This window comes from Hemiscyllium ocellatum, chromosome 37, assembly GCF_020745735.1.
Source record: "Hemiscyllium ocellatum isolate sHemOce1 chromosome 37, sHemOce1.pat.X.cur, whole genome shotgun sequence".
Taxonomy (NCBI): Eukaryota; Metazoa; Chordata; class Chondrichthyes; order Orectolobiformes; family Hemiscylliidae; genus Hemiscyllium; species Hemiscyllium ocellatum.
In genome coordinates this window covers 653,373-678,393 of record NC_083437.1, presented here as the reverse complement: position 1 = coordinate 678,393, position 25,021 = coordinate 653,373, and the positions used below count along the sequence as shown (strand labels likewise).

General features: G+C 52.5%; 1 protein-coding gene across 1 annotated transcript in view; it reads right to left on the bottom strand.

Annotated features, from left to right (window-relative positions):
* Nucleotides 1-22,320: 22,320 nt before the first annotated feature.
* The window catches only part of LOC132833540 (integrin alpha-X-like), a 199,313-nt gene continuing 196,612 nt past the window's right edge, over nucleotides 22,321-25,021 (bottom strand). Inside the window, exon 12 of the mRNA XM_060851901.1 lies at nucleotides 22,321-22,356. Coding sequence (XP_060707884.1) covers nucleotides 22,321-22,356 — 36 coding nt within the window. The remainder of the gene's footprint in view (nucleotides 22,357-25,021) is intronic.

The following is a 25,021-nucleotide window of genomic DNA, read 5'->3' as shown; positions in this document are numbered from 1 at the left end:
TGTGTGTGTATATTCCAGTGTGTGTGTGTGTGTGTGTGTGTGTGTGTGTGTGTGTGTGTGTGTGTGTATCCTGGTGAGTGTGTGTGTGTGTATATATACTGGTGAGAGACTGGGTAAATACCAGTGAGTGTGCGTGTATGTACCGGGGAGTGTGTGTGTGTAGATACCGGTCAGTCTGTGTGTGTTTATACCAGTGAGTGAGTGTGTGTGTGTGTGTGTGTGTGTGTGTGTATGCCAGTGAGTGTGTGTGTGAATATACTGGTGAGTGTGTGTGTGTGTATATCCTGGTGAGTGTGTGTGTATATATTCCGGTGAGAGACTGGGTAAATACCGGTGAGTGTGTGTGTAGATACCGGTCAGTGTGTGTGTGTTTATACCAGTGAGTGTGTGTGTGTATGTATGCCGGCGAGTGCATTTGTATATACTGTAGAGTGTGTGTGTGTGTATATACCGGTGAGTGTGAGTGTGCATATACTGGTGAGTGTGTATGTGTGTATATATTGGAAAGTGTGTGTGTGTACATAATGGGGGTAACTGAGACAGGGAGAGGGTGTAGGGTTTTACAGAGATACGGAGGGGGTGTAGGGTGTTACAGAGACAGGGAGTGGGGGTAGGGTTTTACAGAGATACGGAGGGGGTGTAGGGTGTTACAGAGAAAGGGAGTGGGGGTAGGGTTTTACAGAGACAGGGAGGGAGTGTAGGAGGTTGAAGAGACAGGGAGGGGATGTCGGGGGTTACAGAGTTAAGGAGGGGATGCAGTGGTTTACAGAGACCGGGAGGGGGTGGAGGGGCTTACAGAGAGAGGGAGGATGTGTAGGGGGTTACAGAGATAGGGAAGGCATGTAGGATATTACAGAGAAAGTGAGTGGGTTTAGGGGGATACCAGAGACAGGGAGGGAGTGTAGGGGGGTAACAGGGACAGGGAGGGGGTGTAGGGGGATAACAGGGACAGGGAGGGGGTGTAGTGTGGTACAGAGATAGAAAGGGGATGTAGGGGGTTACAGAAATAGGGAGAGGGTGAAGGGGTTTACAGAGAACGGGGGGTGTAGAGATATACAAACATAGTGAGAGGGTGTAGGGGTGTTATGGAGACATGGAGGGGGGGTAGGGTGTTACAGGGATAGTGAGGATGTGCAGAGTGGTCACAGAGACAGGGAGGGTGTGTAGGGGGTTATAGAGACAGGGAGGGGTTGTATGGAGTTACAGATATAGTGAGGGGGTGTAGGGGAAACAGAGACAGGAAGGGGTATAGGGTGTTGACAGAGACAGGGAGGGGTTATAGGGGGTTACAGAGAGAGGGAGGGGGCATAGGGGGTTACAGAGATGGGGGGGCATGTAAGGTTTTACAGAGAAAGTGAGTGGGTTTAGGGGGATAACAGAGACAGGGAGGGTGAGTAGGGGGGTTACAGAGAGAAGGAGGGGGTGTGGGGGGGGTAACATAGACAGTGAGGGAATGTAGGGGTTACAGGGACATGGGGGGGTGTAGGGGGGTTACAGAGATAGGAAGGGGGTAGAGGGGGGTTACACAGACAGGGAGGGTGTGTCGGGGGATACAATGACAGGGAGGGGGTGTAGAGAGTTACAGAGATAGTGAGGGGGTGTAGGGCTAATTGAGACAGGGCAGGGGTGTACGAGGTTACAGAGACAGGTAGTGGGTGTTGGGGGTTAAAGAGATAGGGAGGGGGTGTAGGGGTTTAAGAGAAAGGGAGTGGGTTCAGGGGGGTAACAGAGACAGGGAGTCGGTGTAGTGGGTTACAGAGGCAGGGCGGTGGTGCAGGGGGCTAACAGAGACTGGGCGGGAGTGTAGGGGGTTAACGAAACAGGGAGGGGGTTTATGGAGTTATAGAGACAGGGTGGCTGTAGAGGGGGTTACAGAGATAATGAGGGGATGTAGGGGGTTACAGAGACAGGGAGGGTGTGTAGAGGGGTGACACAGAGACATGGAGGGGGTGTAGGGGGCTTACAGAGATACGGAGGGGGTGTAGGGGGTTACAGAGATAGTGAGGGAATGTAGGGGGGTTACAGAGACAGTGAGTGGGTGTGGGGCGTTACAGACATAGTGAGGGGGTGTGGGGGGGAACAGAGACAGGGAGGGGTTGTAAGGGGTTACAGAGATAAGGAGGGGATACAGGGGTTTACAGAGACCGGGAGGGGGGTGGAGGGGTTTACAGAGAGAGGGAGGGCGTGTAGGGTATGACAGAGAAAGTGAGTGGGTTTAGGGGGGTAACAGAGACAGGGAGTGGGTGTAGTGGTTTACAGAAACAGGGAGGGGGTGTAGGGGGTTACAGAGATAGGAAGGGGGTGTAGGGGGGTTAACATAGACAGGGAGGGAATGTAGGGGTTACAGGGACATGGAGGGGTCGTAGGGGTTTACAGAGATAAGGAGTGTGTATAGGGGGGTTACAGAGACAGGGAGGAGGTGTAGGGGGGTTAAAGAGACAGGGAGGGGGTGTAGGGGGGTTAAAGAGACAGGGAGGGGGTGTAGGGGGGTTAAAGAGACAGGGAGGGGGTGTAGGGGGTTACTGAGACAGGGAGGGGGTGTAGGGGGTTACAGAGACAGGGAGGGGGTGTAGCGGGTTACAGAGATAGGGAGGGGGTGTAGGGGGTTACAGAGAGAGGAGGGGGTGTAGGGGGGTTACAGAGACAGGGAGGGGGTGTAGGGAGTTACTGAGACAGGGAGGGGGTGTAGGGGGGTTAAAGAGACAGGGAGGGGGTGTAGGGGGGTTACAGAGACAGGGAGGGGGTGTAGGGGGTTACTGAGACAGGGAGGGGGTGTAGGGGGTTAAAGAGACAGGGAGGGGGTGTAGGGGGTTACAGAGACAGGGAGGGGGTGTAGGGTGTTACAGAGACAGGGAGGGGGTGTAGGGGGTTACAGATACAGGGAGGGGGTGTAGGGGGAAACAGAGACAGGGAGGGGGTGCAGGGGGTTACAGAGACAGGGAGGGGGTGTAGGGGGGTTACAGAGACAGGGAGGGGGTGTAGGGGGTTACAGAGAGAGGAGGGGGGTGTAGGGGGTTACATAGACAGGGAGGGGGTGTAGGGGGTTACACAGTCAGGGAGGTGGGGTAGTGGGTTACAGAGACAGGGAGGGGGTGTAGGGGGTTAAAGAGATAGTGAGGGGGTGTAGGGGGTTACAGATACATGGAGGTGATGTCGGGATTACAGAGACAGGGAGGGGGTGTAGTGGGGTTACAGAGAGAGGGAGGTGGTGTAGGGGGGTTACAGAGACTGGGAGGGGGTGTAGGGGGTTACAGAGATAGGAAGGGGGTCTGGGGGTTACAGAGACAGGGAGGCGGTGTAGGGTGTTTCAGAGACAGGGAGGGGATCTGGGGGTTAAAGAGACAGGGAGGGGGTGCAGGGAATACAGAGAAAGGGAGTGGGTGTAGTGGGGTTACAGAGTAAGTGAGGGGGTGTAGGGGGTTACAGAGACAGGGAGGTGGTGTAAGGAATTAAAGATATAAGTGGAGGGGGGTACAGAGAGAGGGACGTGGTGTAGCGGTGTAACAGAGACTGGGAGGGAGTGGAGGGGGTTACAGAGATAGGAAGGGGGTCTGGGGGTTACAGAGACAGGGAGGGGGTGTAGGGTGTTTCAGAGACAGGGAGGGGGTCTGGGGGTTAAAGAGACAGGGAGGGGGTGAATGGAGTTACAGAGACAGGGAGGCGTTGGAGTGGGTTACAGAGATAGTGAGGGGGATTGGGGGGTAACTGAGACAGTGAAGGGGTATAGGGGGGTTACAGAGACAGGGAGGTGGTGTAGGGAATACAGAGAAAGGGAGTGGGTGTCGGGGGTTGCAGAGAAAGGGAGGGGGTGTAGTGGGTTTCAGAGAGAGGGACGTGGTGTAGGGGGGTAACAGAGACTGGGAGGGGGTGTAGGGGGTTACAGAGATAGGAAGGGGGTATAGGGATGTTACAGAGACAGGGAGGGGGCATTGGGTGTTTGAGAGACAGGGAGGGGGTCTAGGGGGTTACAGAGACAGGGAGTGGGGTGTAGGGGGGTTACAGAGACAGGGAGGGGGTGTAGAGGGTTACAGAGACAGGGAGGGGGGTGTAGGGGGGGTACAGAGACAGGGAGGGGGTGTAGGGGGTAACAGAGACAGGGAGGGGGTGTAGGGGGGTTACAGAGACAGTGAGGGGGTGTAGTGGGGTTACAGAGACAGGGAGGGGGTGTGGGGGGGGGTTACAGAGACAGGGAGGGGGTGTTGGGGGTTACAGAGACAGGGAGGGGGTGTAGTGGGTTACAGAGACAGGGAGGGGGTGTAGGGGGTTAAAGAGATAGGGAGGGGGTGTAGGGGGTTACAGAGACCGGGAGGGGGTGTAGGGGGTTACAGAGACAGGTAGGGGGTGTAGGGGGTTACAGAGACAGGGCGGGGGTGTAGGGGGGTTACAGAGAAAGGGAGGGGGTGTAGGGGGGTAACAGAGACAGGGAGGGGGTGTAGTGGGTTACAGAGACAGGGAGGGGGTGCAGGGGGGTAACAGAGACTGGGAGGGAGTGTATGGGGTTAATGAAACAGGGAGGGGGTGCATGGAGTTACAGAGACAGGGTGGCGGTGGAGGGGGTTACAGAGATAGTGAGGGGTGTAGGGGGTTACAGAGACGGGGGGTGTGTAGGGGGGGTTACAGAGACAGGGAGGTGATGTAGGGGGGTAATAGATATAGGGAAGGGGTGTAGGGGGTAACAGATATAGTGAGGGGGTGTAGGGGGGTACCAGAGACAGGGAGGGAGTGTAGGGGTTTCTAGAGACAGGGAGGGGATGTCAGGGGTTTGCAGAGATAGGGAGGGCGTGTAGGGTGTTACAGAGACAGGGAGGGAGAGTAGGATGGTAAAAGTGACAGGTAGGGGGTGTACAGGTGTAACAGAGACAGGGTGAAGGTGTAGCGGGGTAACAGAGACAGGGAGGGGGCGTTGCGTGTTAGAGATTGGGAGGGGATGGAGGGGGATACAGAGACAGGGAAGGGTGGTAACAGAGATAGGGAGGGGGTGTAGGGTGTTACAGAAATATGGAGGTGGTGTAGGGAGGGTTACAGAGACAGGGAGGGGGTGTGTGGGGGTAACAGAGACAGAGTGGAGGTGTAGGGTGTTACAGAGATAGGGACAGGGTGCGGGGGGGGGGGTTACAGAGACAGGGAGGAAGTTTAGGGGTGGAACACAGTGACAGGGAGGGGGTTTATGGTGTTACATAGAACATAGAACATAGAAAAATACAGCGCAGTACAGGCCCTTCGGCCCTTGATGTTGTACCTACCGAAGCCTACCTAACCTACACTAGCCCAATAACCTCCATATGCTTATCCAATGCCCGCTTAAATGACCATAAAGAGGGAGAGTCCACCACTGCTACTGGCAGGGCATTCCATGAACTCACAACCCGCTGCGTAAAGAATCTACCCCTAACATCTGTCCTATACCTACCACCCCTTAATTTAAAGCTGTGTCCCCTCGTAACAGCTGACTCCATTAGCGGAAAAAGGTTCTCACTGTCAACCCTATCTAAACTCCTAATCATCTTGTACACCTCTATCAAATCTCCCCTAAACCTTCTTTTCTCCAATGAGAACAGCCCCAAGTGCCTCAGCCTTTCCTCATACGATCTTCCTACCATGCCAGGCAACATCCTGGTAAACCTCCTCTGCACTCGTTCCACTGCCTCCACATCCTTCCTATAGTATGGCGACCAAAACTGCACACAATACTCCAGATGCGGCTGCACCAGAGTCTTATACAACTGCAACATGACCTCAGGACTCCGGAACTCAATTCCTCCACAAATAAAGCCCAGTACACCATATGCCTTCCTCACAGCACTATTTACCTGGGTGGCAACTTTCAGAGATCTGTGTACATGGACACCAAGATCCCTCTGCTCATCCACACTACCAAGTAGCCTACCATTAGCCCAGTAATCCATCTTCTTGTTACTCCTACCAAAGTGAATGACTTCACACTTAGCTACATTGAACTCCATTTGCCACCTTTCTGCCCAGCTCTGCAACTTATCTATATCCCGCTGTAACCTGCCACATCCTTCCTCACTGTCAACAACTCCACCGACTTTCGTGTCATCCGCAAACTTGCTCACCCAACCTTCAAGCCCCTCTTCCAGGTCATTTATAAAAATGACAAACAGCAACGGTCCCAAAACAGATCCTTGCGGAACACCGCTAGTAACTGCACTCCAAGATGAACCTTTACCATCAACTACTACCCTCTGTCTCCTTCCAGCCAGCCAATTCCTAATCCAAACCTCTAATGCACCCTCAATGCCATACCTCTGTAATTTTTACAGTAGCCTACCATGGGGAACCTTATCAAACGCCTTACTAAAATCCATATACACCACATCTACTGCTTTACCCTCGTCCACTTCCTTGGTCACCTTCTCAAAGAACTCAATCAGGTTTGTGAGGCACGACCTGCCCTTCACAAAACCATGCTGACTATCCTTGATCACGCTATTCCTATCCAGATGTTCATAAATCCTATCCCTTACAATTCTCTCTAAGACTTTGCCCACAACAGAAGTGAGACTCACCGGCCTATAGTTACTAGGGCTATCCCTACTCCCCTTCTTGAACAAGGGAACCACATTTGCTATCCTCCAGTCTTCTGGCACTATTCCCGTAGACAACGACGACATAAAAATCAAGGCCAATGGCTCCGCTATCTCCTCCCTAGCTTCCCAGGGAATCCTAGGATAAATGTCATCAGGCCCAGGGGACTTATCTATTTTCATCCTTTCCAGTATTCCCCAGACCTCCTCCCTACATACCTCAAAGCCATCCATTCTAATCACTTGTGACTCAATATTCACATCAGTAACAATGTCCTGTTACTGAGTGAATACTGACGAAAAGTATTGATTTAGTGTCTCTCCAATCTCCTCCGCCTCCACGCACAGCTTCCCACTACTATCCTTGACTGGACCGATACCTACCCTAGTCATCCTTTTATTCCTGACATACCTATAGAAAGCCTTTGGGTTTTCCCTAATCCTACCAACTAAGGACTTTTCATGTCCCCTTCTCGCTGCTCTTAGCTCTCTCTTTAGATCCTTCCTGGCTACCTTATAACTCTCTATCGCCCCAATTGAACCTTCACGCCTCATCTTTACATAGGCCGCCCTCTTCCCTTTCACAAGGGATTCCAATTCCTTATTAAACCACGGCTCCCTCACAAGACCCTTTACTCCCTGCCTGACAGGTACATACTTATCGAGGACACCCAATAGCTGCTCCTTGAACAAGCTCCACATATCATTTGTGTCCTTCCCCTGAAGCCTGTTTTTCCAATCCACACATCCTAAGTCATGCCTCACCACATCATAATTTCCCTGTCCCCAGCTATAACTCTTGCCCTGCAGTGCACACTTATCCACCTCCATCACTAGAGTAAAAGTCACCGAGTTGTGGTCACTGTCCCCAAAGTGCTCACCTACCTCCAAGTCTAACACCTGGCCTGGTTCATTACCCAGAACCAAATCCAGTATGGCCTCACTTCTTGTTGGCCTGTCTACATATTGTGTCAGGAAACCCTCCTGCACACATTGGACAAACACCGACCCATCTAATGAACTCGAGCTATAGCTCTCCCAGTCAATATCTGGGAAGTTAAAGTCCCCCATAACAACCACCCTGCTACTTTCACTCTTCTCCTGAATCATCCCCGCAATATTATCCTCTACTTCTCTCGGACTATTCAGAGACCTGTAGAAAACTCCTAACAGGGTGACCTCACCTTTCCTATTTCTAACCTCAGCCCAACCTACCTCAGATGGCGAGTCTTCATCCATCATCCTTTCCACCGCTGTAATACTATCCTTGACAAGCAATGCCACACCTCCCCCTCTTTTACCCCCACCTCTGACCCTGCTAAAACATTTAAATCCTGGAACCTGCAACAGCCATTCCTGTCCCTGTTCTACCCACGTCTCCGTAATAGCCACAACATCGAAGTCCCAGGTACCAACCCACGCTGCAAGTTCACCTACCTTATTTCTTATACTTCTGGCATTGAAGTATACACACTTCAAGCCACCTTCCTGTTTACAGGCACCCTCCTTCGAGATCGATGCCATGTTCCTAACCTCCCTACACTCAAGGTCCTGTACCCTAAAGCTACAGTCCAGGTTCCCATGCCCCGGCGGAGTTAGTTTAAATCCCCCCAAAGAGCACTAGCAAACCTCCCCCCAAGGATACTGGTGCCCCTCAGGTTCAGGTGGAGACCATCCTGTTTATAGAGGTCCCACCTTCCCCAGAAAGGACCCCAGTTGTCCAGAAACCGGAATCCCTCCCTCCTGCACCATCCCTGTAGCCACGCATTTAACTGCTCTCTCTCCCTATTCCTCGACTCTCTATCACGGGGCACGGGTAACAAACCAGAGACAACAACTCTGTTCGTTCGAGCTCTGAGCTTCCAACCTAGCTCCCTGAAAGCCTGCCTAACATCCTCACCCTTCTTCCCACCTATATCGTTGGTGCCAACGTGGACCACGATCTGGGGCTGCTCCCCCTCCCCCTTAAGGACCCGGAAAACACGATCAGCGACATCACGTACCCTTGCACCTGGGAGGCAACATACCAAACGTGAGTCACTGTCGCACCCGCAAAACCGCCTATCTGTGCCCCTCACTATTGAGTCCCCAAGAACTATTGCTCTACCTTTCTCCACCCTACCCTTCTGAGCAACGGGGCCAGGCTCCGTGCCAGAGGCCTGAACCTCGTTGCTTGCCCCTGGTAAGTCATCCCCCCCACAAGTATCCAAAACGGTATACTTGTTCTTGAGGGGAATGACGGCAGGGGGTCCCTGCACTGGCTTCCTCCTCCCACTCCCCCTCACTGTCACCCATCTCTCTATAACTTTCGGAGTAACTACTTCCCTAAAGCTCTGATCTATGACCACCTCTGCCTCCAGAATGATCCGCAGTTATCCAACTCCAACTCCAGTTCCCTAACACGGTCTTGGAGGAGCTGGAGATGGGTGCACTTCTTGCAAGTGTAATCAGCAGGGACGCTAATGGCTTCCCTCACCTCATACATCTTGCAAGAGGAACATTGCACTGCCTTCGCTGCCATCCCTCTAAAAGGTAAACTTTAAAAAGAAAACTGGATCTAAAGAAACAAACAAGCAAAATGCAGCACTTACCTGCTTACCACAACGGCTCTTGTTATTCGGTTAGAGGAGGAGGGCGGGTGGGAGGCTCTACCCCCGTAGTGTCTCGGGTTCCTCGCCTGCACGCTTTTATAGAGAAAAAAAACCTTCCCAGGTAAGCTAGCGCGACACCAGCTTCCGGGTCCGCTAGGCGCTTAAAAAAAAACTTTCAATTTTAACCATTAAAAAAAAACCTAACTGGACTATACTGTGACTTCAATAAAAAACACCACCAGACAGCGCTTACCTGCTCCCCCGAGAGAGTGAGCAACAATAGCAGAGGATGGTTTCAATCCATCGACCTCTGGGTTATGGACCCAGCATGTTCCTGCTGCACCACTCTGCTGCAACTTACAGAGACAGGGAGGGGGTGGAGGGGGGTTACAGAGACAGGGAGGGGGTGGAGAGGGTTACAGAGACAGGGAGGGGGTGTAGGGGGTTACAGAGACAGGGAGGGGGTCTAGGGGGGTTAAAGAGACACCGAGGGGGTATAGGGAGTTAAGAAACAGGGAGGGGGTGTAGGGGGTTACAGAGACAGGGAGGTGGTGTAGGGGTTTGCAAATATAGGGAGGGGGTGTAGGGGGGTAACAGAGACTGGAAGGAGGTGTAGGGTGTTACAGAGATAGGGAGAGGATGTAGGGGGGTAACAGAGATAGGAAGGGTTATTGGTGGATTACAGAGACAGGGAGGGGGTCTCGGGTTGTAACAGAGACAAGGAGGAGGTGTCGTGGTTTATAGAGATAGGAGGGTTTGTAGGGGGGTAACAGAAACAGGGAGGGGGTGTAGGGGGTTACAGAAATATGGAGGGGGTGTAGGTGGTTACAGAGACAGGGAGGTGGTGTAGGGGGTTACGGAGACAGGGAGGGGGTGTAGGGGGGGTACAGAGAGAGGGAGGGGGTGTAGGGGGGTAACAGAGACAGGGAGGGGGTGCAGGGAGATTACGGAGACATTGAGGGTGTGCAGGGGGTTACAGAGACAGGAAGGGGGGAGGGGGGTTACAGAGACAGGGAGGGGGGTAGGGGGGTTACAGAGAGAGGGAGGGGGTGTAGGGGGGTTACAGAGACTGGGAGGGGGTGTAGGGTGTTACAGAGACAGGGAGGGGATGTAGGGGGGTTACAGAGACAGGGAGGGGGTGTAGGGGGGTAACAGAGACAGGAGGGGGGTGTAGGGGGGTAACAGAGATAGGAAGGGGTGTTGGGGGTTACAGAGACAGGGAGGGGGGTTTAGGGGGTTACAGAGACAGGGAGGGCGTGTAGGGGGTTACAGAGACAGGGAGGGGGTGTAGGGGGGTTACAGATACAGGGAGGGGGTGAGGGGGTTACAGAGATAGGGAGGGATTGTAGGGGGCTAACAGAGACAGGGAGGGGGTGTAGGGGGGTTACAGAGACAGGGAGGGGGTGTAGGGGGGTTACAGAGACAGGGAGTGGGTTTAGGGGGGTAACAGGGACTGGGAGGGTGTGTAGGGGGGTTACAGAGACAGGGAGTGGGTTTAGGGAGGTAATAGAGACAGGGAGAATGTGTCGGGGTTACAAGGAATGGGAGGGGATTGGGGGTTACAGGGATAGGGAGGGGGTGCAGGGGGGTTACAGAATCAGCGAGGGGGAGTAGGGTGTTACAGAGACAGGGCGGGGGTGTAGGGGGTTACAGAGACAGGAAGGGGGTGTAGGGGGTAACAGAGACAGGGAGGGTGTGTAGGGGGTAACAGAGACAGGGAGGGGGTGTAGGGGTTAACAGAGACAGGGAGAGTGTGTAGGGGGTAACAGAGACGGGGAGGGGGTTAGGGGTTACAGGGATAGGGAGGGGGTGTAGGGGGTTACATGGATAGGGAGGGGGGTGTAGGGGGGTTACAGAGACAGGGAGGGGGTGTAGAGGGGTTACAGAGACAGGGAGGGGGTGTAGGGGGGTAACAGAGACAGGGAGGGGGTGTAGGGGGTAACAGAGACAGGGAGGGGGTGTAGGGGGGTAACAGAGACAGGGAGGGGGTGTTGGGGGTTACAGAGACAGGGAGGGGGTGTAGGGGGGTAACAGAGACAGGGAGGGGGTGGAGGGGGGTTACAGAGACAGGGAGGGGGTGTAGGGGGTTACAGAGAGAGGAGGGGGGTGTAGGGGGTTAAAGAGACAGGGAGGGGGTGTAGGGGTGTTACAGAGACAGTGAGGGGGTGTAGGGGGGGTTACAGAGACAGGGAGGGGGTGTAGGGGGGTAACAGAGACAGGGAGGGGGTGTACTGGTTCACAGAGACAGGGAGGGGGGTGTAGGGGGTTAAAGAGACAGGGAGGGGGTGTAGAGGGTTACAGAGACAGGGAGGGGGTGTAGGGGGTTACAGATACAGGGAGGTGGTGTAGGAGTTTACAGAGATAGGGAGGGGTTGTAAGGAGCTAACAGAGACAGGGATGGAGTGTAGCAGGTTAAAGAGACAGGGAGGAGGTGTTGGGGGGTTACAGAGATAGTGAGGGGGTGTAGGAAGTTACAGAGATAGTGAGGGCTTGCAGGGGAGTCACAGAGACAGGGAGGGGGTGTCGGGGGTTTAGAGAGAAAGGCAGTGGGTTTAGGGCATAACTGAGACAGGGAGAGTGTATCAGGGGTTACAAGGATTGGGAGGGGGTTAGGGGGTTACAGGGATAGGGAGGGGGTGTAGTGGGTTACAGAGACAGGGTGGGGGTGTAGGGGGTTACAGAGACAGGGAGGGGGTGGAGGGGGTTACAGAGACAGGGTGGGTGTGTAGAGTGTTACAGAGATAGGGAGGGGGTTTAGGGTGTTACAGAGGCAGGGATGGGGTGTAGGGGGGTTTCAGAGACAGGGAGGGAGTGTAGGGGGTTACAGAGGCAGGGATGGGGTGTAGGGGGGTTTCAGAGACAGGGAGGGAGTGTAGGGGGTTACAGAGGCAGGGATGGGGTGTAGGGGGGTTTCAGAGACAGGGAGGGAGTGTAGGGGGTTACAGAGGCACGGATGGGGTGTAGGGGGTTAAAGAGACAGGAAGGATGTGTAGGTGGGTAACAGAGATAGGGAGGGGGTGTAGGAAGTTACAGAGATAGTGAGGGCTTGCAGGGGAGTCACAGAGACAGGGAGGGGGTGTAGCGGGGTTACAGAGAAAGGCAGTGGGTTTAGGGAGGTAACAGAGACAGGGAGAATGTGTCGGGGTTACAGGGATAGGGAGGAGGTGTAGTGGGGTTACAGAGAAAGGGAGGAGGTGTAAGGGGGTAACAGAGACAGGGAGTTGGAATAGTGGGTGTGGGATATAGGAAATTTATATTTCTTCTGCAATTCTAAAATTCATTATATGAAAAATAACTGAACTCCATCAGTGTATAATTGTTTCAACCAGGAGCTGAGTCAACAAGAATGTGAACTCTTTGGAGGAAATGCTAATTGGTTTGCTAAGAATGTAACAAATGATAACCCCAGTTAGAAGGGCTTCGTGATAAGATGCTGTAAAGACAGACAGTTAAACTCAATATGCCTCAACAAACAATAGGTATAAAACATCTGTTTCCCACTTTTATACAGGAACAAACCCATTGAGAAGGGCTTAGTGACAGGATGCTGTAAAGGGGCAGGATGAGGGGCAGATAGCCTGGCATCAGGAACGAGCATGTTGTTCACAGACAAGACCGGATAAGACACGAGATAAACAGGAGGGTCTCAGGGAAGTGGAGGATGTGAACAGGGGGGGTGGGGGGGGGGAACAATGAAATAAGAAAAAAACACATAGGAACCAAATTGTATAAATATGGAGTATTTGTTGAATTCGGTGTGTGTTGTCCCTGCCTTGTGGATATCACACCCCCTTGCAAGTGTGACATAAAGAGCCCTGCTGCTTCAGCTCTTGTCTCGGAGTGAAATTACTGCAGTGAGTGAGCTCTGTTTCTCACAGAGAGTAACTGAGACAGGGAAGGGGGTGGAGGGAGTTACAGAGATAGTGAGGGGTTATGGGGGGGTAACAGAGACAAGGAGGGGGTGTAGGGGGTTACAGAGACAGGGAGGGGGTGCAGGGGAGTGACAGAGACAGGGAGGGGATGTAGGGGTTTACAGAGACAGGGTGGGGGTGTTGGGGGTTTACAGAGGTAGGGAGGGTGTACAGGGGGTAACAGAGACAAGGAAGGAGTGTAGGGAGGGTTACAGAATTAGGAAAGGGGTGTAGGGGGGTTACAGAGCCAGGGAGGTGGTTTAGGGGGTTACAGAGATAGGGAGGGGGTGTAGGGAGTTAAAGAGACAGGGAGGGTGTGTAGGTGGGTAACAGAGACAGGGAGGGGGTGTAGCGGGTTACAGAGACGGGGGAGATGTAGGGGGGTTACAGAGACATGGGAGAGGGTGTGGGGGTGATACAAAGATAGGGAGTGGGTGTAGGGGGGTTACAGAGATAGGGAGGGGTGTAGTGAGTTAAAGAGACAGGGAGGGTGTGTAGGTGGGTTACAGAGACAGGGTTGATGTGTAGGGGGTTACAGAGTAAGGGAGGGGGTGTAGGGTGTTAAAGAGACAGGGAGGAGTTGTGGGGGGTAACATAGATAGGGAGGGTCGTAAGGGGGTAATAGACACAGGGAGGGGGTATAGGGGTTTACAGAGGCTGGGAGGGAGTGTGGGGGTTTACAGAAACTGGGAGATGGTGTAGGGGTTAACAGAAACAGGGGGGGGTGTAGGGGGGTTACATAGATAGGGTGGGGTTGGAGGGCGTTACAGAGATAGGGAGGGGGTGTCGGGGGTTACAGAGACAGGGAGGGGATGTAGCGGTTTACAGAGACGGGGAGGGGTTGTATGGGGTTTCAGAGACAGGAAGGGCATGTAGAGTGTTACAGAGATAGAGACAGAAAGAAGATATAGGGGGGTTACAGAAACAGGGAGGGGGTGTAGGGGTGTAACAGAGATAGGGAGGGGGTGTAGGGGGTAAAAAGAGACTGGGAGGGGTGTAGCAGGTTACAGAGATAGGGAGGGGGTGCAGGGGTGTAACAGAGACGGGCAGGCGGTGTAGGGGGTTACAGAGACAGAAAGAAGATATAGGGGGGTTACAGAAACAGGGAGGGGGTGTAGGGGTGTAACAGAGACGGGCAGGCGGTGTAGGGGGTTACAGAGACAGGGAAGGGGTATGGGGGTAACAGATCAGGGTGGATGTGTAGGGGTTTACAGAGACAGGGATAGGATGTAGGGGGTTACAGAGACAGGGAGGGGGTGTAGGGGGTTACAGAGACAGGAATGGGGTGTAGGTGGGTAACAGAGACAAGGAGGGGGTGTAGGGGTGTAACAGAGACAGGGTGAGGGTGTAGGGGGGGTAACAGACTCAGGAAGGGGGCGTAGGGGATTGCTGAGACAGAAATGGGGTGTAGGTGGGTAACAGGGACAGGGAGACGGTGTAGGGGGCTACAGAGGAAAAAGTGAGGTCTGTAGATGCTGGAGATCAGAGCTGAAAGTGTCTTGCTGGAAAAGCGCAGCAGGTCAGGCAGCATCCAAGGAACAGGAAATTCGATGTTTCGGGCATAAGCCCTTCATCAGGAATGAGGCCCCTCATTCCTGATGAAGGGCTTATGCCCGAAACGTCAAATTTCCAGTTCCTTGGAGGCTGCCTGACCTGCTGCGCTTTTCCAGCAACACATTTTCAGCCAGGGGGTTACAGAGACAGGGAGGGGGTGTAGGGGGTTACAGAGACAGGGAGGGGGTGTAGGGGGTTACAGAGACAGGGAGGGGGTGTAGGGGGATACAGAGACAGGGAGGGGGTGTAGGGGGATACAGAGACAGGGAGGGGGTGTAGGGGGTTACAGAGACAGGGAGGGGGTGTAGGGGGTTACAGAGACAGGGAGGGGGTGTAGGGGGTTACAGAGACAGGGAGGGGGTGTCGGGGGTTACAGAGACAGGGAGGCGGTGTAGGGGGTTACAGAGACAGAGAGGGGGTGTAGGGGGGTTACAGAGACAGGGAGGCGGTGTAGGGGGGTTACAGAGACAGGGAGGGGGTGTAGGGGGGTTACATGGAGGGGGTGTAGGGGTTTACAAGGAGGGGGTGTGGGAGATACAGGGAGGGACGGAGTGTAGGGGAGTAACAGAGATAGGGAGGTGGGTGTAGGGGGTTACAGAGACAGGGGCGGCATTTGGGCATTACAGAGAGAGGCAGGGTGTGTCGGGGGATAAGAGTGATAGGGAGGTAGTGTGTTAATAATGCCATTCACACCGTCCCTCCCTCCCTGCCTGTAACCCCCACATGCTCTCGTTGTAACACCCACAAGGCCCCTCCTTGTAACCCCCACACCCCCACTCTGTCTCTCCAACACTCCACAAGGGTGTGGTAATAAAACCCGTGGTGATCGCCCTGTGGATGTGGTAATACAGCCCCTGGTGATCGCCCTGTGGATGTGGTAATACAGCCCCTGGTGATCGCTCTGTGGGTTTAGTAATAAATGCCGGTGGTAATCGCTCTGTGGGTGTGGTAATAAAGCCCGTGGTGATCGCTCTGTGGGTTTAGTAATAAAGCCCCTGGTGATTGCTCTGTGGGTTTGGTAATAAAGCCCGTGGTGATCGCTCTGTGGGTTTGGTAATAAATGCCGGTGGTAATCGCTCTGTGGGTGTGGTAATAAAGCCCATGGTGATCGCTCTGTGGTTTTGGCAATAAACCCGTGGTGATCACTCTGTGGGTGTGGTAATAAAGCCGATGGTCATCGCTCTGTGGGTTTGGTAATAAAGCCCGTGGTGATCGCTCTGTGGGTGTGGTAATAAAGCCCATGGTGATCGCTCTGTGGGTTTGGCAATAAACCCGTGGTGATCGCTCTGTGGGTTTGGTAATAAAGCCCGTGGTGATCGCTCTGTGGGTTTGGTAATAAAGCCAGTGGTAATCGATCTGTGGGTGTGGGAAATAAAGCCCATGGTGATCGCTCTGTGGGTGTGGTAATAAAGCCTGTGGTGCTCGCTCTATGGGTTTGGTAATAAAGTCCGTGGTGATCGCTCTGTGGGTGTGGTAATAAAGTCTGTGGTGATCGCTCTGTGGGTTTGGTAATAAAGCCGATGGTGATCGCACTGTGGGTGTGGTGATAAAGCCTGTGGTGATCGCTCGAGGGGTTTGGTAATAAAGCCCGTGGTGATCCCTCTGCAGGTTTGGTAATAAAGCCCGTGGTGAACACTCTATGGGTTTGGTAATAAAGCCGATGGTCATCGCTCTGTGGGTTTGGTAATAAGGCCAGTGGTAATCGCTCTGTGGGTTTGGTAATAAGGCCAGTGGTAATCGCTCTGTGGGTTTGGTAATAAAGCCCATGGTGATAGCTCTGTGGGTTTGGCAATAAACTCGTGGTGATCGCTCTGTGGGTTTGGTAATAAAGCCCGTGGTGATTGCTCTGTGGGTGTGGTAATAAAGCCTGTGGTGCTCGCTCTGTGGGTTTGGTAATAAAGCCGGTGGTAATCGCTCTGTGGGTGTGGTAATAAAGCCCGTGGTGATCGCTCTGTGGGTGTGGTAATAAAGACCGCGGTGATCGCTCTATGGGTGTGGTAATAAAGCCCATGGTGATACCTCTGTGGGCTTGGTAATAAAGCTCGTGGTGATCGCTCTGTGGGCTTGGTAATAAAGCTCGTGGTGATCGCTCTGTGGGCTTGGTAATAAAGCCTGTGGTGATCGCTCTGTGGGTGTGGTAATAAAGACCGTGGTGAACACTCTGTGGGTTTGGTAATAACGCTCGTGGTGATCGCTCTGTGGGTGTGGTAATAAAGCCCGTGGTGATAGCTCTGTGGGTTTGGCAATAAACCTGTGGTGATCGCTCTGTGGGTGTGGTAATAAAGCCGATGGTCATCGCTCTGTGGATTTGGTAATAAAGCCCGTGGTGATCGCTCTGTGGGTGTGGTAATAAAGCCCATGGTGATAGCTCTGTGGGTTTGGCAATAAACCCGTGGTGATCGCTTTGTTTGTGTGCAAATAAAGCCGGTAGTGATCGCTCTGTGGGTGTGGTAATAAAGCCCGTGTTGATCGCCCTGTGGGTTTGGTAATAAAGCCCGTGTTGATCGCCCTGTGGGTTTGGTTATAAAGCCGGTGGTGATCGCTCTGTGGGTGTGGTAATAAAGCCCGTGTTGATCGCTCTGTGGGTTTGGTAATAAAGCCCGTGGTGATCGCTCTGTGGGTTTGGTAATAAAGCCGGTGGTGATCGCTCTGTGGGTGTGGTAATAAAGCCCGTGTTGATCGCTCTGTGGGTTTGGTAATAAAGCCCGTGGTGTTCGCTCAGTGGGTTTGGTAATAAAGCCCATGGTGATCGCTCTGTGGGTGTGGTAATAAAGCCTGTGGTGCTCGCTCTGTGGGTTTGGTAATAAAGCCCATGGTGATCGCTCTGTGGGTGTGGTAATAAAGCCTGTGGTGCTCGCTCTATGGGTTTGGTAATAAAGTCCGTGGTGATCGCTCTGTGGGTGTGGTAATAAAGTCTGTGGTGATCGCTCTGTGGGTTTGGTAATAAAGCCGATGGTGATCGCTCTGTGGGTGTGGTAATAAAGCCCATGATGATCGCTCTATGGGTGTGGTAATAAAGCCGGTGGTGTTCGCTCTGTGGGTGTGGCAATAATGCCGGTGGTGTTCGCTCTGTGGGTGTGGTAATAAAGCCGGTGGTGTTCGCTCTGTGGGTTTGGTAATAAAGCCCGTGGTGATCGCTCTGTGGGTGTGGTAATAAAGCCGGTCGTGTTCGCTCTGTGGGTCAGGGAATAAAGACTGTGGTGATCGCTCTGTGGGTTTGGTAATAAAGCCCCTGGTGATTGCTCTGTGGGTTTGGTAATAAAGCCGGTGGTGATCACTCTGTGGGTTTGGTAATAAAGCCAATGGTGATGTCTCTGTGGGTGTGGTAATAAAGCCCGTGGTGATCGCTCTGTGGGTGTGGTAATAAAGGCCGTGGTGATCGCTCTGTGGGTTTAGTAATAAAGCCCCTGGTGATTGCTCTGTGGGTTTGGTCATAAAGCCCATGGTGATCGCCCTATGGGTTTGGTAATAAAGCCCGTGGTGATCTCTCTGTGGGTTTGGTAATAAAGCCGGTGGTGATCACTCTGTGGGTTTGGTAATAAAGCCAATGGTGATGTCTCTGTGGGTGTGGTAATAAAGCCCGTGGTGATCGCTCCGTGTGTGTGGTAATAAAGCCCGTGGTGATCGCTCTGTGGGTTTGGTAATAAAACCCGTGGTGATCGCTCTGTGGGTGTGGTAATAAAGCCGTGGTGATCGCTCTGTGGGTTTGGTAATAAAACCCGTGGTGATCGCTCTGTGGGTGTGGTAATAAAGCCGTGGTGATCGCTCTGTGGGTTTGGTAATAAAGCCGGTGGTAATCGCTCTGTGGGTTTGGTAATAAAGCCTGTGGTGATCGCTCTGTGGTTTGGTAATAAAGCCCGTGGTGATCACTCTGTGGGTTTGGTAATAAAGCCCGTGGTGATCGCTCTATGGGTTTGGTAATAAAGCCCGTGGTGAACGCTCTGTGGGTGTGGTAATAAAGCCCGTGGTGATCACTCTGTGGGTTTGGTAATAAAGCCCGTGGTGATCGCCCTATGGGTTTGGTAATAAAGCCCGTGGTGAACACTCTGTGGGTTTGGTAATAAAGCCCTTGGTGATCGCTCTGTGGGTTTGGTAACAAAACCCGTGGTTATCGCTCTGTGGGTGTGGTAATAAAGCCCGTGGTGATCGCTCTGTGGGTTTGGTAATAAAACCCGTGGTGATCGCTCTGTGGGTGTGGTAATAAAGCCCGTGTTGATCGCTCTGTGGGTTTGGTAATAAAGCCCGTGGTGATCGCTCTGTGGGTGTGGTAATAAATCCTGTGGTGCTCGCTCTGTGGGTGTGGTAATAATGCCCGTGGTGATCGCTCTGTGGGTTTGGTAATAAAGCCGTGGTGATCGCTCTGTGGGTGTGGTAATAAAGCCCGTGGTGATCGCTCTGTCGGTTTGGTAATAAAGCCGTGGTGATCGCTCTGTGGGTGTGGTAATAAAGGCCGTGGTGATCGCTCTGTGGGTGTGGTAATAAAGACCGCGGTGATCGCTCTATGGGTGTGGTAATAAAGCCCATGGTGATAGCTCTGTGGGCTTGGTAATAAAGCTCGTGGTGATCGCTCTGTGGGTTTGGTAATAAAGCTCGTGGTGATCGCTCTGTGGGTTTGGTAATAAAGCCTGTGGTGATCGCTCTGTGGGTGTGGTAATAAAGACCGTGGTGAACACTCTGTGGGTTTGGTAATAACGCTCGTGGTGATCGCTCTGTGGGTGTGGTAATAAAGCCCATGGTGATAGCTCTGTGGGTTTGGCAATAAACCCGTGGTGATCGCTCTGTGGGTGTGGTAATAAAGCCGATGGTCATCGCTCTGTGGATTTGGTAATAAAGCCCGTGGTGATCGCTCCGTGGGTGTGGTAATAAAGCCCATGGTGATAGCTCTGTGGGTTTGGCAATAAACCCGTGGTGATCGCTTTGTTTGTGTGCAAATAAAGCCGGTAGTGATCGCTCTGTGGGTGTGGTAATAAAGCCCGTGTTGATCGCCCTGTGGGTTTGGTAATAAAGCCCGTGTTGATCGCCCTGTGGGTTTGGTTATAAAGCCGGTGGTGATCGCTCTGTGGGTGTGGTAATAAAGCCCGTGTTGATCGCTCTGTGGGTTTGGTAATAAAGCCCGTGGTGATCGCTCTGTGGGTTTGGTAATAAAGCCGGTGGTGATCGCTCTGTGGGTGTGGTAATAAAGCCCGTGTTGATCGCTCTGTGGGTTTGGTAATAAAGCCCGTGGTGTTCGCTCAGTGGGTGTGGTAATAAAGCCCGTGGTGATCGCTCTGTGGGTTTGGTAATAAAGCCCATGGTGATCGCTCTGTGGGTGTGGTAATAAAGCCTGTGGTGCTCGCTCTATGGGCATGGCTATAATGCCCGTGATGCTCGCTCTGTGGGTTTGGTAATAAAGTCCGTGGTGATCGCTCTGTGGGTGTGGTAATAAAGCCCGTGTTGATCGCCCTATGCATTTGTTAATAAAGCCCGTGGTGATTGCTCTGTGGGTTTGGTAATAAAGCCGATGGTGATCGCTCTGTGGGTGTGGTAATAAAGTCTGTGGTGATCGCTCTGTGGGTTTGGTAATAAAGCCGGTGGTGTTCGCTCTGTGGGTTTGGTAATAAAGCCCGTGGTGATCGCTCTGTCGGTATGGTAATAAAGGCCGTGGTGATCGCTCTGTGGGTGTGGTAATAAAGACCGCGGTGATCGCTCTATGGTTGTGGTAATAAAGCCCATGGTGATAGCTCTGTGGGTGTGGTAATAATGCTCGTGGTGATCGCTGTGTGGGTGTGGTAATAATGCTCGTGGTGATCGCTCTGTGGATGTGGTGATAAAGCCCGTGGTGATCGCTCTGTGGATGTGGTAATACAGCCCCTGGTGATCGCTCTGTGGGTTTGGTAATAAAGCCTGTGGTGATCGCTGTGTGGGTTTGGTAATAAAGCCCCTGGTGATCGCTCTGTGGGTTTGGTAATAAAGCCCGTGGTGATCGCTCTGTGGGTTTGGTAATAAAGCCCCTGGTGATTGCTCTGTGGGTTTGGTAATAAAGCCCGTGGTGATCGCTCTGTGGGTTTGGTAATAAAGCCGGTGGTAATCGCTCTGTGGGTGTGGTAATAAAGCCCATGGTGATCGCTCTGTGGTTTTGGCAATAAAGCCCGTGGTGATCGCTCTGTGGGTGTGGTAATAAAGCCGATGGTCATCGCTCTGTGGGTTTGGTAATAAAGCCCGTGGTGATCGCTCTGTGGGTGTGGTAATAAAGCCCATGGTGATAGCTCTGTGGGTTTGGCAATAAAGCCCGTGGTGATCGCTCTGTGGGTTTGGTAATAAAGCCCGTGGTGATCGCTCTGTGGGTTTGGTAATAAAGCCAGTGGTAATCGATCTGTGGGTGTGGTAATAAAGCCCATGGTGATCGCTCTGTGGGTGTGGTAATAAAGCCTGTGGTGCTCGCTCTCTGGGTTTGGTAATAAAGTCCGTGGTGATCGCTCTGTGGGTGTGGTAATAAAGTCTGTGGTGATCGCTCTGTGGGTTTGGTAATAAAGCCGATGGTGATCGCTCTGTGGGTGTGGTAATAAAGCCCATGATGATCGCTCTCTGGGTGTGGTAATAAAGCCGGTGGTGTTCGCTCTGTGGGTGTGGTAATAATGCCGGTGGTGTTCGCTCTGTGGGTGCGGTAATAAAGCCGGTGGTGTTCGCTCTGTGGGTTTGGTAATAAAGCCCGTGGTGATCGCTCTGTGGGTGTGGTAATAAAGCCGGTCGTGTTCGCTCTGTGGGTTTGGTAATAAAGACTGTGGTGATCGCTCTGTGGGTTTGGTAATAAAGCCCCTGGTGATTGCTCTGTGGGTTTGGTAATAAAGCCGGTGGTGATCACTCTGTGGGTTTGGTAATAAAGCCAATGGTGATGTCTCTGTGGGTGTGGTAATAAAGCCCGTGGTGATCGCTCTGTGGGTGTGGTAATAAAGGCCGTGGTGATCGCTCTGTGGGTTTAGTAATAAAGCCCCTGGTGATTGCTCTGTGGGTTTGGTAATAAAGCCCATGGTGATCGCCCTATGGGTTTGGTAATAAAACCCGTGGTGATCTCTCTGTGGGTTTGGTAATAAAGCCGGTGGTGATCACTCTGTGGGTTTGGTAATAAAGCCAATGGTGATGTCTCTGTGGGTGTGGTAATAAAGCCCGTGGTGATCGCTCCGTGTGTGTGGTAATAAAGCCCGTGGTGATCGCTCTGTGGGTTTGGTAATAAAACCTGTGGTGATCACTCTGTGTGTTTGGTAATAAAGCCCGTGGTGATCACTCTGTGGGTTTGGTAATAAAGCCCATGGTGATCGCCCTATGGGTGTGGTAATAAAGCCCGTGGTGAACGCTCTGTGGGTTTGGTAATAAAGGCCTTGTTGATTGCTCGCGGGGTTTGGTAACAAAACCCGTGGTGATCGCTCTGTGGGTGTGGTAATAAAGCCCGTGGTGATCGCTCTATGGGTTTGGTAATAAAACCCGTGGTGATCGCTCTGTGGGTGTGGTAATAAAACCCGTGGTGATCGCTCTGTGGGTGTGGTAATAAAGCCCATGGTGATCGCTCTGTGGGTTTGGTAATAAAACCCGTGGTGATCGCTCTGTGGGTGTGGTAATAAAGTCCGTGGTGATCAGTCACTTGGTTTGGTAATAACGCCGGTGGTGATCGCTCTGTGGGTTTGGTAATAAAGCCCGTGGTGATCGCTCTGTGTGTGTGGTTATAAAGGCCGTGGTGATCAGTCACTTGGTTTGGTAACAAAGCGCGTGATGATCACTCTGTGGGTGTGGTAATAAAGCCCGTGGTGAACACTCTGTGGGTTTGGTAATAAAGCCAATGGTGATCGCTCTGTGGGTTTGGTAATAAAGCCGGTGGTGATCGTTCTGTGGGTTTGGTAATAAAGCCCATGGCGATCGCTCTGTGGGTTTGGTAATAAAGCCCGTGGTAATCGCTCTGTGGATGTGGTAATAAAGCCCGTGGTGATCGCTCTGTGGGTTTGGTAATAAAGCCGTGGTGATCGCTCTGTGGGTTTGGTAATAAAGCCCATGGCGATCGCTCTGTGGGTTTGGCAATAAAGCCCGTGGTGATCGCTCTGTGGGTTTGGTAATAAAGCCCGTGGTGATCACTCTATGGGTTTGGTAATAAAGCCCGTAGTTATCGCTCTGTGGGTTTGGTAATAAAGCCCGTGGTGATCGCTCTGTGGGTGTGGTAATAAAGCCCGTGGTGATCACTCTGTGGGTTTGGTAATAAAGCCAGTGGTGATCGCTCTGTGGGTTTGGTAATAAAGCCGTGGTGATCGCTCTGTGGGTTTGGTAATAAAGCCGTGGTGATCGCTCTGTGGGTTTGGTAATAAAGCCCATGGTGATCGCTCTGTGGGTTTGGTAATAAAGCCAGTGGTGATCGTTCTGTGGGTTTGGTAATAAAGTCCGTGTTGATCGCTCTGTGGGTGTGGTAATAAAGCCCGTGGTGATCGCTCTGTGGGTGTGGTAATAAAGCCAGTGGTGATCGCTCTGTGGGTTTGGTAATAAAGCCCGTGGTGATCGCTCTGTGGGTGTGGTAATAAAGCCGTGGTGATCGCTCTGTGGGTTTGGTAATAAAGCCAGTGGTAATCGCTCTGTGGGTGTGGTAATAAAGCGCGTGGTGATCACTCTGTGGGTTTGGTAATAAAGCCGTGGTGATCGCTCTGTGGGTTTGGTAATAAAGCCAGTGGTTATCGCTCTGTGGCTGTGGTAATAAAGCGCGTGATGATCACTCTGTGGGTTTGGTAATAAAGCCCGTGGTGATCGCTCTGTGGGTTTGGTAATAAAGCCGGTGGTGATCGCTCTGTGGGTGTGGTAATAAAGCCCGTGGTGATCTCTCTGTGGGTGTGGTAATAAAGCCCGTGGTGATCGTTCTGTGGGTGTGGTAATAAAGCCGTGGTGATCGCTCTGTGGGTTTGGTAATAAAGCCGTGGTGATCGCTCTGTGGGTGTGGTAATAAAGTCTGTGGTGATCGCTCTGTGGGTTTGGTAATAAAGCCCGTGGTGATCGCTCTGTGGGTTTGGTAATAAAGCCCGTGGTTATCGCTCTGTGGGTTTGGAAATAAAGCCCGTGGTGATCGCTCTGTGGGTGTGGTAATAAAGCCGTGGTGATCGCTCTGTGGGTTTGGTAATAAAGCCCGTGGTGATCGCTCTGTGGGTTTGGTAATAAAGCCCGTGGTTATCGCTCTGTGGGTTTGGAAATAAAGCCCGTGGTGATCGCTCTGTGGATGTGGTAATAAAGCCCGTGGTGATCGCTCTGTGGGTTTGGTAATAAAGCCCGTGGTGATCGCTCTGTGGGTGTGGTAATAAAGCCCGTGGTGATCACTCTATGGGTTTGGTAATAAAGCCCATGGTGATCGCTCTGTGGGTTTGGTAATAAAGCCGGTGGTGATCGCTCTGTGGGTTTGGTAATAAAGCCGGTGGTGATCACTCTGTGGGTTTGGTAATAAAGCCCATGGTGATCGCTCTGTGGGTTTGGTAATAAAGCCCGTGGTGATCGCTCTGTGGGTTGGGTAATAAAGTCCGTGTTGATCGCTCTGTGGGTGTGGTAATAAAGCCCGTGGTGATCGCTCTGTGGGTGTGGTAATAAAGCCCATGGTGATCGCTCTGTGGGTTTGGTAATAAAGCCCGTGGTGATCGCTCTGTGGGTTTGGTAATAAAGCCAGTGGTAATCGCTCTGTGGGTGTGGTAATAAAGCCCATGGTGATCGCTCTGTGGGTTTGGTAATAAACCCGTGGTGATCGCTTTGTTTGTGTGCAAATAAAGCCGGTAGTGATCGCTCTGTGGGTGTGGTAATAAAGCCCGTGGTGATCGCCCTGTGGGTTTGGTAATAAAGCCCGTGTTGATCGCTCTGTGGGTTGGTAATAAAGCCGGTGGTGATCGCTCTGTGGGTGTGGTAATAAAGCCCGTGTTGATCGCTCTGTGGGTTTGGTAATAAAGCCCGTGGTGATCGCTCTGTGGGTTTGGTAATAAAGCCGTGGTGATCGCTCTGTGGGTGTGGTAATAAAGCCCGTGGTGATCGCTCAGTGGGTGTGGTAATAAAGCCCGTGGTGATCACTCTATGGGTTTGGTAATAAAGCCCGTGGTGATCGCTCTGTGGGTGTGGTAATAAAGCCTGTGGTGATCGCTCTGTGGGTTTGGTAATAAAGCCCATGGTGATCGCTCTGTGGGTTTGGTAATAAAGCCGTGGTGATCGCTCTGTGGGTTTGGTAATAAAGCCGGTGGTGAACACTCTGTGGGTTTGGTAATAAAGCCCATGGTGATCGCTCTGTGGGTTTGGTAATAAAGCCCGTGGTGATCGTTCTGTGGGTTGGTAATAAAGTCCGTGTTGATCGCTCTGTGGGTGTGGTAATAAAGCCCGTGGTGATCGCTCTGTGGGTGTGGTAATAAAGCCCATGGTGATCGCTCTGTGGGTTTGGTAATAA